The sequence below is a fragment of the Podarcis liolepis genome (assembly GCF_965112155.1).
Source record: "Podarcis liolepis genome assembly, chromosome: 16".
Classification (NCBI taxonomy): Eukaryota; Metazoa; Chordata; class Lepidosauria; order Squamata; family Lacertidae; genus Podarcis; species Podarcis liolepis.
Genome location: NC_139567.1, coordinates 12918353 through 12933058, shown reverse-complemented (window position 1 = coordinate 12933058; position 14706 = coordinate 12918353). Strand labels below are relative to the sequence as shown.

The 14706-nt window shown below is 39.7% G+C and overlaps 1 protein-coding gene across 5 annotated transcripts in view; it reads left to right on the top strand.

Moving 5' to 3' along the window:
- Positions 1–14706, top strand: part of CDON (cell adhesion associated, oncogene regulated) — a 119006-nt gene that overhangs the window by 90364 nt on the left and 13936 nt on the right. For all 5 annotated transcript variants that reach the window (XR_014520205.1, XM_083480362.1, XM_083480360.1 and 2 more), the window contains 9 exons: positions 236–592; positions 1403–1695; positions 2248–2419; positions 3484–3615; positions 5639–5845; positions 6229–6410; positions 7967–8072; positions 12436–12558; positions 13844–14071. Coding sequence is in view for 4 of the 5 variants with exons in the window: in XM_083480362.1 (XP_083336488.1) it covers positions 236–592; positions 1403–1695; positions 2248–2419; positions 3484–3615; positions 5639–5845; positions 6229–6410; positions 7967–8072; positions 12436–12558; positions 13844–14071 (1800 nt within the window). In the remaining variant the exon portion in view is untranslated. The remainder of the gene's footprint in view (positions 1–235; positions 593–1402; positions 1696–2247; positions 2420–3483; positions 3616–5638; positions 5846–6228; positions 6411–7966; positions 8073–12435; positions 12559–13843; positions 14072–14706) is intronic.

Sequence of the window (14706 nt, the reverse complement as noted above, 5' to 3'; positions counted from 1 at the left end):
TTCAGAATATTAAATGTTCTTTTACTAGAGTAGTTAACAATCACAGCACCTGCATGAGTGGGTTCTAATGTGTTTGTGGCCCAAAGCAGTCTACTTAGCCTTTATGTGCATACATGTCCATATATGCACATAAAGGCTGTCCCCCTTTATGACTCTGCTGGCTTCGGGATATGCAAGAACAGTACTGTATTTTATTATAATATGAGTTTGTATCTTATATTTATATTTTTAATAGACAGAGGCTTCAAGCCAACTATAACCTCGCTGCCAGCAAACAGCAGAGTAGCAGAAGGTGACACAGTCACGCTGTCCTGCAATGCCACTGGGTTGCCTCCGCCTGTAATCCGTTGGTACAACAGTCACGGGCTGATTACCAGCCATCCTTCACAGGTGCTTTATTCAAAATCACGGAAGTCATCCTCCCAAGCAAGAACTGGCAACTCCATTTCAGACAGAACCTACTTCATCATGTCTCGCAGTGGATCAAGCTCCTTATATGTTCAGCCTGTTACATCAGAGCATGCTGGGAAATATACCTGTGAAGCAATGAATGAATATGGGACTGCTCGTTCCGAAGCTTTCCTTACCGTTGGTAAGTGGCATCCAAGTTGCTGCTCCAATAGCGTGCAGATATTTTGGCTGAAGTACTGTCAGGGTAACTTTTTTTTTTTAATTGGATTTGGACAAATCATACGACTAATGGCTGGTCAGGAGCATCTGCCTGTTGCTGTTCATACATATTCTGCAACTTATCATGCTTTGTTTCTGGCCAAGCAAACCCATGAACAGGAACCAGGGTTCTTGACTTAACAGTTGTGGTTGGTTTGGTGGAAATAAACGATGACTATTAGTTCACACATAATCCTAAGCCAGGGCTATGGTTTATTTCTTCCTGGCTTGGAAAACACAGGAGCAGGGAAGGAGCAAAGTAAGGTATGACTAACTTGTGTGCCAGTGCACAGTGCTTGTTCACGTTAAATCAGAGTTTTATTTTAATTTTATATTTAATTATGCTTTTGTCTGATGTGCAGTCTGGCTCACTGTGCCACAAGAATGTGTCTTTCATATTTGTTGGTAAAGATCAAAAAGCAAAGCAATATTTTGTGTTCTGTAGGGTAGGGGTATCCAAAATGATGCCCTTCAGGTGCTGTTGGATTACAACTTCCATCATACCTAGCCATTGGCTATTGGCTGGGGCTGATGGTAGTTGTAAACCAATAACATTGGAATCCATGCTTATCTCCAGGGCTTTTTTTCAGCTGGAACTTGCCAGAACTCAGTTCTAGCATCTCTCAGGTAGACACCATTGCCCTTATAAGAGATTAAGGGAAGCGTTCATGGAGAGTTCTGGTGCCTCTTTTTCTAGCACTGCATATCTCTAACCTTCAACTTCCTTCTGTAGATTCCTACGAAGCTAGTACAAAAGCAGAAGAAATTGCTCCTGTGGAAATTGCCCAGAGTGATGAAGGAGATGGAGATTATGATTCCGATACGGGCCTTCAAAGTTCATCTCCAACAGAGATTCTTACTGAAGAAGTCGCTACAGAAAAAACATCCAGTGGCATTTCTCCACCAGAAGCTCCAATCATTCTCAGTCCTCCACAGACTCTTAAACCAGATCAGTACAATCTGGTATGGCGCCCTGGAAAAGATGGTGGTCAGCCAATTAATGCCTATTTTGTGAAATACCGCAAGGTACTTATTCAAATTGCATTATATTTTATAAACTTTGCACTTCCTTTTTTTTGAAAATTGGATGAGTTGGACTGCCATTATTTTTAGTAACAAACAGGGCTTATGTTAAACACACACACACGGTACAGAACTCTGGTATTTGATGATAATATTAGGCCAAAGAGAGATACATCCATCTGGATAAGTAGGTAGCTATTTGGGAATGCAGAGGTTTCAGGTTCTTTTGCTACTGGCAACATGAAATAGAGCCTTGGGAGTTTCCCATTTAACCTCCCAATTTAAATACTGCCCAGAAGCTTAGGGAGAAAACCAGAAACCCTAGCAAGATTAGGGAACTCCATGACCCAATGTCTCTGCTCCTAAAGCTTGCTCTAAGCTTTGCAGGAAAAGTCATTACGAAAACTCTTTCACATCAGTTACTTGTTTTCACTTTCTTATAATGAAATAACTAAGGTATTAGCTTATATTTAGACTTGCCTTTCCTGTATTTAACTGCAGCAGATTCAGATAGGGGTTTATTTGCTCTTAGCCTCTTGTGATTCCTTTTTGCAGTTGGATGATAATCTCAATGTTACCAACTGGAATACAGTTCGTGTCCCTGGAAGCGAAAATGAACTTTCTCTCTCGGAACTGGAACCTTCCAGTCTCTATGAAGTCTTGATGGTAGCCAGAAATGTAGCTGGTGAAGGCCAGCCCTCCATGCTTACTTTCCGTACTAGCAAAGGTAAGTAAGTAGTTAAAATACATTGCAGTTGATGGGCTTTTTTCTAAAGTTCCCATTTGTGGAGACCTATAATACCCATAAAAAAACCAAAGATAGTGGCTGCAGTCTCATTGGAACTCCATGTCCAGTACTTGCTCTGAACCAGGATTCAGGAACTGAACATAGATCTGCAGTCTGAGTAGAACCCTGAGATTCTGTGAGTGATCTTCTATTCACAGAACAATGTCTGCACTTGCTGATATAAGGGGAGGAAGGTGATTTTTGCAAATTTCTCCTCTCCTCTTTAGCCCCTAGGAAAATTCACTCTGGTAGAGTGGGGGTCCCTTGGGAATAGTATTGAAAGTTGTGTGGCTGGCTGGCTGCAGGAATGAAGGCAGATTGGCAAAATCACCTTTCTTGCATTATTGGGAGGCTGTGCTCTTTCATACATAGAAGGGCACTTTAGGATCTCTTCACAATGAGAATACGCTTTCCTTGGGAACTTCCCAAAGTTCCATTGAAACAGACTTGCAGATTCGGGCTGTCCTATAGCAAAGGCTAAACTGATGTACCTTCAATAGCATGGCATATTCAGTTTTAGTGGGATTTCTGTAGTGTAAATATTTAGGTTCAATAGTATTGCTGCCTATCTCCATGGGGCAGAAAGCTGTTCTCAAATGGCATAAAAATTGTGTGGGATGTGTGTGATTATAAACCAGAGCCAGTGTGGTGTGGTGGTTAAGAGCGGGAGCCTCGTAATCTGGGGAACCGGGTTCGCGTCTCCGCTCCTCCACATGCAGCTGCTGGGTGACCTTGGGCCAGTCACACTTCTCTGAAGTCTCTCAGCCCCACTCACCTCACAGAGTGTTTGTTGTGGGGGAGGAAGGGAAAGGAGAATGTTAGCTGCTTTGAGACTCCTTAAAGGGAGTGAAAGGCAGGATATCAAATCCAAACTCCTCCTCCTCTTCTTCTTCTTCTTCTTCTTCTCCTTCTTTACTACTTGGTTCAAAACATGCCATAGGAGAGGATATTGACTGACTTAGCAAGGGTTTCTTCCACTCACTGAGCACATAATTCTCTTTTAGAAAGAACCTCCTCCTCAAAAAATACACAGGCTCCCTCTCAACCAGTTGGTATTCCTAAGCACTCTGTCATTCAAGAAGGGGCAACCAACAATTTTGGAGTGGTCCTTCCAGATTCATCTCGACATAGTGGAGGTAGGTGTTACCATTCAGATTTTTGTCTGTGCATTTTATACTGCAGCATACATTACGGTTTGGGGTGTGTGTGTGTGTGTGTGTGTGTGTGTGTGTGTGGAAACCCTCCTGAATGTTCTCTGGCTGTTCATCTGATTTTCAGGTCATTTATGTGTAAGTGTTCAATTTGTGACTCTTCTGGTTGAATGACAGTATAGCAACTTAAAAGAACACCGACTGAGCGCTAAACTGTTGTGGAATTGGGAAGGCCCCATTGCTCATTGCAGAATGCATGCTTTGCATGAAGAGGATCCAAATTCAATCCCTGGCATCTTCAGTTAAAACAAAAATCTGGTAGCAGATTATGAAAGACTGAGAACCTGGAAAATTGTCACTGCTCAGTATGGGCAGTACTGGACTAGATGTTCAATAGTCTGATGTGGTATAAGGCAGCTTCTACATCCAGTTAAAGATCTTGGGTAGCAGTGCTGGGTAAGACCTCTGCTTTTGGGAGAGTGCTTCCAGTCAGAGTAGATTGCAGTGGGCTAGATTGGGGTAGAGAACCTCTGGTCTGTGGAGCTTCGCCAAACCACATCCACTTGCCCCAAACCTGACATCATATGTGATGTGAGGTGCTAGGCAGATAGAGATGTGACTGAATCCTGCAGCTGGAAAGCAATATTTAATCTGCCAATTAGTCAACCCCCACCTTGTGGACCAACTTTGACAGAGTATACACATAATGTCATCAGATGATTGACAGTGGTCCCCCCGATTCATCAGAGTTTGTCCAAGAATGAACTCTCTGTGCATCAGCTGAGGTGTGGGGATTCAGGAACTTGATTCCCAGGGGGAACTCTCTGGTGCATCCAAACCTTCTAGAAAGTAGGACTCTTCACTCATTACATGATTTATTTACCCTCCTGATTTCCTATATGATTTGTTGTGTAATGAAGAGGGTTCCAGTGTATAATCAAAATGTTTTATTTGTGTTGGTCTTTAGGTTGCATGTTGAGATGGTAGGATTAATGGAATTTATAATTAGTGAGAGATGTCCTACTCATTTACTAAAAAATGAGTCCAATGAATGTTCCACCACTTTTGTCAAGTTGCTAAATTTTACAGAATATTTTAACATTTCATAGTTAAATTGATGTGAAACAACATAGTCAAGTGTCGGCGCTTGCATGTGTTGTCTGTCCTATGTGGTAGAAGATGACAAGCTGGAAAATAGCCTTAAGGATATATAACCTTTTCATGGTTAAACTATGTATCTTCCTCTTCCAAATTATATCCCATTTCTCTATTCTATACTCTATGTAGTTTAAATGTATGAACCAATAAAATAAAGACTGAAGGATATTTCTGCCAGAATGGTTATAATCACACTTACTAACACCACCTCTCTTCATTCTTTCTGTTCCCACTGCTGTCTAACTTCAAGTGAGTTCAGTAAGTATTAATATAATCTGCATGGTTTTGAATGCTAGCTAACTTGTTTTTAAGAGGTCTTAAAGCTTCTTGATACTTATGAAAGTTTTATTCTTATAGTTACTGTATCTAGGAATTTCAGTTTAGATTGTAGGCTTTCTGTACTGCAAATGGTTAGGTTTCTGTGCAATACGTTCATTTCACTTTGGTACCAAGTAGTAGTGACACAGCGGATCACCCTGTCTATTTCTGTGGTTGTGAATTAAGCTATGCAATTCTCTTGGTTTCTGATGATGTGCTAATACTTTAGGACTGGTGTGTGCTGACATTATACAGTGTTCTTGCATAATGTAAGCTATATACAATAGACTACATTGCCAAATTAGCTAATTTTTTTTCCTAAGAAGCTTTAATTATCTCCATATTTGAAAACTGAAATGATCTTCCATGTTTGCATTTCAGAAAGGATTTTCTGGGCTTAAGACTAATGCACATTTGAGTATGTTCTTTCTCACTTGACTGAAACACATTATTAAATAAAATCTGGGTATAGAAATCAAGTGCTTCTAACTATTCTAAATCTTTATGAAGCCGCCTCAATTTCCTATTTCAGTACCTGAGGCACCAGATCGACCTACTATTTCCACGGCATCAGAGACTTCTGTTTATGTCACTTGGATACCACGTGCCAATGGTGGATCACCCATCACTGCCTTTAAAGTAGAATATAAACGCATGAACAGGAACAGTGAGTGGCTGGTTGCAGCTGATAACATCTCCCCTTCCAAACTTTCAGTGGAAGTTGGCAGTTTGGATCCAGGTATTAATATACATTTTTTGTTCAAGAAAGATCACAATCAGTATTATACGTTTCTGCATTTGCGCTGTAGCAAGTTAAAATCCTGTTAAACTATAAGATGCTGCTTTTAATGCCACCAGCTTTTACTTTCCTAACTTGGTATAGAGAGCAGGCATGTGCTCACATCTTGCCATATCTTTTCTGGTGGAAAATAACATCTCATCCAGTATTTGGCTAGATTGGATCTTTCTATCAGGAAGGGATGTCCAGCATAGTAAGTGAGAAAAATAGTATAAGATAATCTTACAACAAGGGCCATTTGGATCTTTCTGTTCTATGTTTCTAGAATGCTGGGTTTTATCTTTTCATCTAATGTTCAGTTCTCTCTTTTTTCCATATGAAAGGAGCTGCATATAAGTTTCGTGTGATTGCTATTAATAACTACGGGGAGAGCCCACGAAGTTCTGCCTCTCGGCCTTATCAGGTAGCTGGATTTACCAATCGGTTTTCCAACCGACCCGTCACAGGACCTCACATTGCTTACACTGAGGCAGTCAGCGACACTCAGATCATGTTAAAGTGGACTGTAAGTATCAATTTATGTGCACCATGAAAAAATTGATTTTGCTTGCATCTCACGTTAGATCAAATGTCTGTTCTGTACAGCAACAAATCAGTGGATTATACTAAACTGACCTTTTGGGAACCAACAGCTGTATATGAATAGCAGTGAGCACTTGAAATGCACAGTATAAATGCTGAGTATGTGCAGTCAGTATTAGCAACCAGTATTGCACTCAGGAAAATGCCTTGGTGAACATGTACTCTTAAAAACTTGCATGAAAACATAATATAGATAGTGCCTACTGTAACTCTGTAGGGAGGCTGTTCCACATAGTAGGTGCTACCGTCACAACAGCCCTTTTCCTGGTGGTCTGGAGGCTAGAAGGATGCATAAGAGGGCTCATCTTCTGATCTCATTGCATGGACAGGTCTATGGGAGGAAGCATTCCTTTGTGTAACCCGGTTCCAAGTTGTTTAAGGTTTTATAAATTGCAGTAGACCCTTAAACTTTGTTTAATAGCAAATTGAAAGCCGGTGCAGTTTCTTCAAGTGGGATGTTACATGCCCACAGTATGGTTCTCCACTGAGCAACCAAGTTACCACATTGTACACCCGCTGCAACTTTTGAAACAGTCTTCAGAGCAGCCCCACATTGAATACATTATATTCCTGCAATCTCAGAATTTCCAAGGCATGGGCCACTGGCTTAGGCTGTGCCTTTCTAAGAACAGTCATAGCTGACATACCAGCCAGAGCTATAAAAAGGCATTCATAGCCATGGAACCTACTTGAGTCACCAGTGACAGTGATAGATCCAGGTATACCCCAGGCTAGATACCTATTCCTTCAGACAAATGCAGCCCCATCTTGAACATGCAACTCTTGTTTCCCAGAACTAGGAGCCACTTACCCATAGGCCCTCAGCTTTAGTTTATTAATCCTCATCCAGCCCACTACTGCATCCAGGCACTGATCCGGGACCTAAACAGTTACACCTGATTCAGATATTACAGAGAACTGGAGCACAGTATCACCATCATACTGAGGACGCAGGGTGCCAGATAGCCTAAAGACTTCTCCCAGCAGCTTCATGCATAGATGGTAAATACCAGATGCAACTGTTTGGGGCCTGAGGAACAGTTACCCAGTGCCACTCACTGAATTTGACTCCACAGGTAGAACAAAACAGTGCATCCCACACCTAAGCCATGGAGTCAATTTAGGGGGATACCATATAGCTGATAATATCAAAGGGTTGTGTAAAGGCAACAGGGTCACATTACTCCTGCCCTTCTCCTGATAAAGGTCATCCCTCAAGGTGACCAAAGCTAATTTGGTCTGAACCCAGAATGGAATGGTTCCAGATTTTAAACCTTTAAACAATAATGAGAATATAGCTTTAGCTAAAATTCTAGAACTGTATTCACAAAATACTTCTCACTGTTTTAAAGCCAACTTTTCTTCCGTTGTCTTTTCCCACATTACATTAACATTGTCTTTCAGCCCCTGCCCCAGGAAAATATACCCCTTGTTGACTGTAGTTCTGGAATTTCAGTTGTTTTAATATTTCTTTTCTAGTATATCACTTCAAGCAACAACAACACACCCATCCAAGGATTTTATATTTATTACCGGCCAACAGATAGTGACAATGATAGTGATTACAAGAGGGATGTTGTGGAAGGTAAGATACATTACTCTGATTATGCAAGGAATTGCTCCAATTACAGTACTTCTTATTCCCCCTCCAAAGCATCAACCCAAATGCTGTTCTAATGTAAAGAAAACATAACAAAGACATCACAAAAAGGACATCACAGAAATAGACAACTCTCTACTATAGACTAAGGGACTGTGCTCTTTGTAACATTTAAGAAAGCCAAAGTGTAATGCGGGGGGGGGGTGAGAACCCTTTCTAATTCCTGTGAACTAGAGTTGAGGCACTAGAATAAACATATTTTCATTCAGTGTCTTGCACCAGGTGGTCAGTAGCTTCTCTGCTAGAGGAACTTTCACTAGTACACTCCAGAATTGCATTTGCTTCTGTTGCAGCCACACCAAACTAATGGTTAATAGTTGTTTGTAACAAATATCTCTTCCTCCCTGTGTCACTATCTGCCAGATATTGAACCCTTGTCACAGAAATTGCAGTGGGGACTATATTTGTGGGGTATTAGTTCTCATAATAAATTTTGCACTTGATCCATAAATCTCATTATGGTCTAACAGGATTGTGTGGAAATTGTTCATGTGAATGAAAGATCCTTCAGTTTTTGAATTCAGTGTCCCATTACTATAAAGATGCCATGTTGTTAACTTTTAGGTTACAAATTTGAGATAAGCTGCAAAATTTTCTATACTTCAATTGTTCTTTTATTTAATTCAAGTGTTAAATCTCTTAACGTGCTTGAAGCTGGAAAAGAACTGGCTTCTCAGATTTAGTCTCAATATATAAGCAGCTGATTTTATTTGGATGGATTTTGGTCCATTTGTAAGTCTTAATTTTATGAGCTGTACAGTGGGAAAGTATATAAACCAATTACATTCGTTAACGCAGGAACAGGCATTTGGTTGAGCACTGACAACTACAGAATTCCCCTGATAACACCTGTTAGTGCATCTATGAGCTCTTAAAAATTATTTTATGTAAGATTAAACCTGTTCTCACAATTGCATAGAATGGCTGTGGCTGCCACAAGTTGCCATTCTTGAATCTATTACTCTATTAATATTGCTCTACAATGCTACAGGGCTGCTAAACACCTATGTAATGAGTGTAGTTAACTGAGAGGTTAAGCTATTACCTTGGAAGAAGTTCAGTGTTTCACTTGTAGCCTTTCTGGTACACAGAATTTGTGTTTATAAATGTTTAAGTGAGCTCCGCTGTGCTGTGAAATTTGCTTGTTCCTGATTTTCAGGTTTATGCATTCTGAAATCTTAATGGAAGCCTGAAACCACTAGCAGCTGCTCTGCTGTGCCAAAGCTTGAACAGAAATTTGCACAGTGGTAGAAATGTTATACATCAAACTCTCCTTTACTACATTATATAGCCACAACTACTTATTGATTTAAATATTCAAATTAGCCTCAGTTATGTAGGAAAATAGAGAGAGAGGAATCTCTTGTGCATGCCTTTTGGATCACTGCAGCTGCATTGTATTTTTCTTTTTCTTTTTTGTACCTTTCATAAGTAAATTTCGACAAAGGATTTTCAGTTCCAAACAGTAGTAAAGTTTTTGCAATGGTTGTGACTCCATTAGTAGCCCAAGGTTTCATTTCATGATCAGTCTTGTCTTGCTGAGATTGTCTCAAAACTTTGATGCCTTTTCTGTATATGTTGCCACATGCTAGCTTGATTTTATTTTTAAAGTTCCTGATGTTTGCATTTGGTTCTTCATTACGTAGTCAGTAGTTTTCTGTCTTTCTGCTTGTTCAACAAAAGCACCACCAAACCTTCTGTTGTCTCCTGTGCTGAAATTTTGCATTCCATACTTGGTTCATGGAGATAGTGTCAAAAACTCAAAGTGCATTCAGATAACAGTTGCTTATATTTTCCTTGCTTCAATATATGGGAACAGAGTTAAAAAAAACTGTACTGATTCCAGTTCTAGTAAACGTTTGAAGGGAAAATCTAAAGCTTGATGTAATTACTAAAAGGATGCTTGAGGTGTAATGAGAAGATGGAGCTTAGAAAGATTTGGAAAACTGAGTTCCTGGGGAAAAGCTAGTCTGCTGCTTCAGCCTGTATTCATTTTTGAGGATATAAGCTGCAAACATAAATGAACTATGATTTGTTTGAAACAGTCACCTCTAAGGCTCTTCAACAAAGCAGTTAAACGCACAGACTTTCAGATATTGGCAGGCTGTATTGTACAACAGTGCTGTTCTCTTGTCGGTTCAGTCTTTCAGTAGGGACAATAGTTGTATATGCATGTGATTCACACCTGGAGTGTGATTTTGAGGGGAAGCAGAATTACACTGGCTGACTCAAGCTCTATGCATTGACACAAAGGTGGGAATTAGGTATCTGTGTGTGTACATGTCTGGAGCCTTCCATGCAGTTGAGATCCGTGATTGATCAGTGTTTCAGGTGGTGCCGAAGCTTCTGGGCACATAAAGGCCCATTTTCACCTTTGTCGGACTGTATGTGGAGATCAGGGGAAGCACCAACTGAAACGATCCTGCTTTACTTCCACCTTTCTAAGAAGAGCAATAGGTTATTGTGTAGATAGCACCCCTACTTGGGTGCTGTTGAAATACAGTAGCATCTTGATACTATTCTTCCCTGTGAAGGCTGTAGCTTATAGATCTGTCTGTGTTCTAGGTGGAAGTAGTTCCAGCAGAAATAGACCACGATGTCGACATTTAAGAAGCATTAGGCGTATCTAAACCATCTTAATTATAATATAGTGGGTTCCTATTTATTAAAACCTGTCATAAGAGTGAGCATACAGACTGAAAGTGATTTATGAGTACGGAGAAAACACCAGGTGGTGTCTAAACGAAAAATTGACTTTCAGCCAGACACAGTAAAATCATTCTCTTAAATGAACTTGTTTGGATTAGAATTTCCAATGCTGAATATCAAAGGCCTTCTTACTTCATATATTTTCATAGTACATAAAAATTGTCTGCAGCTTGTGCTAGTCATGCTGTTAGTAAACTACTTACGCTTTCCTCAGGTTCTCTGGAGTACGTTCTTAGACTTAAGTATAGAATTGAGTGGCTTCAAGTCTTTTTGTGATGTCTTCACTTTTCTGCCTTTAAAAAGACACACGCACCCTAAGGTGGCTAGCAAAATGTTACTCCTTTTATCATATGATTTGTTGTATCAACAGAAGACCTACGGACAAAAGTACAGTTTCCCTTTCTACCAGGCTCCTATCACATGCTTTATTTTTAAAAAGTCAAGTCTTAAGAGCATGGTGGAAAGTGCTGTGGGAAAACCCCACCTAAGGTCTGTTGCACAGCTGAGTCCTTTACTCACTATCAAAACAACAAGTGACACTCAATAATTCTCTAAAAGCAAATTTTATTTCTTACTTGAGCAGGAAGGGTAACAGCAGGCGATCAGAAAAGTGATCAGAGGCTGAATCCTTATGTCTGTTTGCACAGTTTTTATACATATAGGTTAGACATGCAAGACTCCCAGTAATACAGTCTTGCGTGTGATAGCGCCAGCTTAACTGCATAGACAGATGCTTCCACATTTCAGCTAGCTAGGCATTTTTCTGTTTATTCCATTTAAATGTCATGGCCTAGCATGCTCCTAAAACTTCCCTTTACACACCCTCTTATGGTTTGCTTTTTCTCTGTTCCTCTCTTAAGCTTGCATGTCAGCATGATTACAATGAGAATACATGATTATGGTGTCAGCCTGCAACAAGATGGTGTTAGTCTTGCTTAAGCTATAACAAAGGTGGAGGTGATTCATGCTACTCTTTGTATCATATTGTGATTGGTTGTATCAACAGCAAGACCTACAGTCAAAAGTACAGTGTCTCTTTCTACCAGGCTCCTATTGCATTCTTTATTTTTATTTATTTTTTAAGTCAGATCTTAATAGCATGGTGGAAGGTCATCAACAATGGGGCTAGATGAGTCTCTTTAAGAAAGACATTCTATGATCATATCATGTTGTGATCCATGGCTGTCCATGCATACTGCTGTGTATTGGCCAACTTCCAAAGTTTAAAACAACCACTTTCTGCCAAATATTTCTTATTGCAGTTTTATTTACATGTTTGATTCAGACTTTGCCCTTAGGGTTTTATGTTAAATAGATGCTACATTCCATCTTTGAGACAAACATGTTCAGGAAGGTTGTAGACATTTTATTAATAGTAAATTACATTCTTCTTATATGCATATTTGTGTATGTAAGACTGATTTTGGCCTGCTATCTTTGCTCTTAATTGCAATGGGTCATTTATTTTTTACCTGTTGTCCTCAAATTGTAAGGACAGTTCCTACATTTTTTTAGCTCAGTTTATATTTTCCAAATTGTGAAACAAACATGCTACATGTCTATATGTTTTTCTTTCTAGGCACAAAGCAGTGGCACTTGATAAGTCACCTGCAACCTGAAACATCTTATGATATTAAAATGCAGTGCTACAATGAAGGAGGTGAAAGTGACTACAGCAATGTGATGATCTGTGAGACCAAAGGTGAGAAAGAGCTGTTATTTTTCTTCTGTCACTAAGCCAATAGCCATATATTTGCTGTTCCCTAATCTACATACTTGGGACCCGGGTGGCACTGTGGTCCAAACCACAGAGCCTAGGGCTTGCCGATCAGAAGGTCAGTGGTTCGAATCCCTGCAATGGGGTAAGCTCCCATTGTTCGGTTCCAGCTCCCCCCCCCCCCAACTAGCAGTTCGGAAGCACGTCAACGTGCAAGTAGATAAATAGGTACCGCTCCGGCAGGAAGGTAAATGGCGTTTCCATGCGCTGCTCTGGTTCGCCAGAAGCAGCTTAGTTATGCTGGCCACATGACCCGGAAGCTGTCTGCGGACAAACGCCGGTTCCCTAGGCCTATAGAGCGAGATGAGCGCGCAACCCCAGAGTCGTCCGCAACTGGACCTAACGGTCAGGGGTACCTTTACCTTTACCTTTAATCTTCATACTTATGTAAGAATTCATTTCTTTTCAAATATTTTCCACAATATTTCAGATGTTTTAGTTAGTTTCTTGACTTCATGAAAATAAATATTCCATTTCAGCACACTATATGTAATCCAATATGGGCTTTTAGAAATCACATGCTACCATCAAAACCAAACCTCAGTGCTTGAGAGAGCTTCTCATTCAATGCATAAAACTGTGCTATCTCCCCATACTTTATCTCAAGCTAATGCTCTTGCTTGTTATTGCTGTAAACAAAAAGACGGCTTCAGTTTCTGAGTTCAGAAAGACACATAGGATTTATCATCAGCTACCCAATACCCTTGTTCAATAAATAATTTATTTCTTTTAAAGCAAACTTATGTTTGAAACTATGATCAGTTTTAAAATATAAAATTTTGGGATACTAGTAAGGGTAGAAGAAGGATCTTTAATAAATTTTACGCACACCTGTCCCAGAATATATCGGTGTGTTTTCATTTCAAACCATCCATAAGCATTGATATTTGACAACAAAAATGGGCCCATTATCTTTTTTTGTCAACTACTTTACATGCCCTTTACATTCTGGTAATGTTCATTATTCCTATGTGTGAAAGTGTGAAAGAAGCTAAAGCAGTGGCACGTGTGGACTTGAGGGTAAACAAATTCCAAAACAAATATATATTATCAAGTAACTTATGATCAAAAATGTTCTACCATCATATTTTATGCCATTTTGAATTGCAGTAGTTGCAGCTCTTGATTGACTTATAGAATTAATAACACTTCTGTAGACTTGCTATTTTAAATGTGTGCTTTATCTTATACTCTCCTCCCTCCACATTAGTGAAGCGCACACCTGGAGCATCAGAATACCCAGTGAAGGACCTTAGCACACCACCAAATTCTCATGATCGTGGAGTTGGGAGTAATGCTGGTCAACCAAATGGTCCTGTCCGAAGCAGTGACATGTTATACCTGATTGTGGGCTGTGTCCTTGGAGTGATGGTGCTTATTCTGATAGCCTTCATTGCTATGTGCTTGTGGAAGAATCGCCAGCAAATTGCCATGCAGAGTAGGTTAATTCTGATATTCTTCATGTCCTCTGCTGGACCAAACCTAATGAAACAATATTGTTGCTAAGTAACCTAACACCACAACATTTATTGTGAATTTAAGTTGCTGTTATGATCACCACTGAATAACGGAGGGGAACAAATTTGAAAAAGTGCTTTATTCTTCTTATGAAACATAGAGATTAGAGCCTAACTCCGTGCCTTCACTTTCCATTCCAATTTAGCAATAGAAATGTATTCTAGGAGAACTTTATATTTTCACTTTCAGAGGATATTGGTAGATATAGTTAATGGCCAACTTACATAGTTACAGTCTTCTTTGAAATCTTCTGCTGGCAAAGGGAGATGCTTCCTGTTCCTACATTTTTGGTGTTCTAAATGTTCATAAGGTATAGCAATTGTGTCTTGGTCTGGGGGAAATGTGGGATATAAATAAATATAATAATAATAGCAATTTTACTTGGCTCTTATAACTGTAGATCTGACAGAACAATCTATATTGCATTGTTAAGAATAGTGCTGGTGCAATAAAATAAGTGTGTTTATGCCACAAAAGCTGTCAGATTCCCCAGACAGTGGTAAATATGCAAAACATGTAATCTGTGTTAGCCCCTTAATTATCAATGGTGGTCAC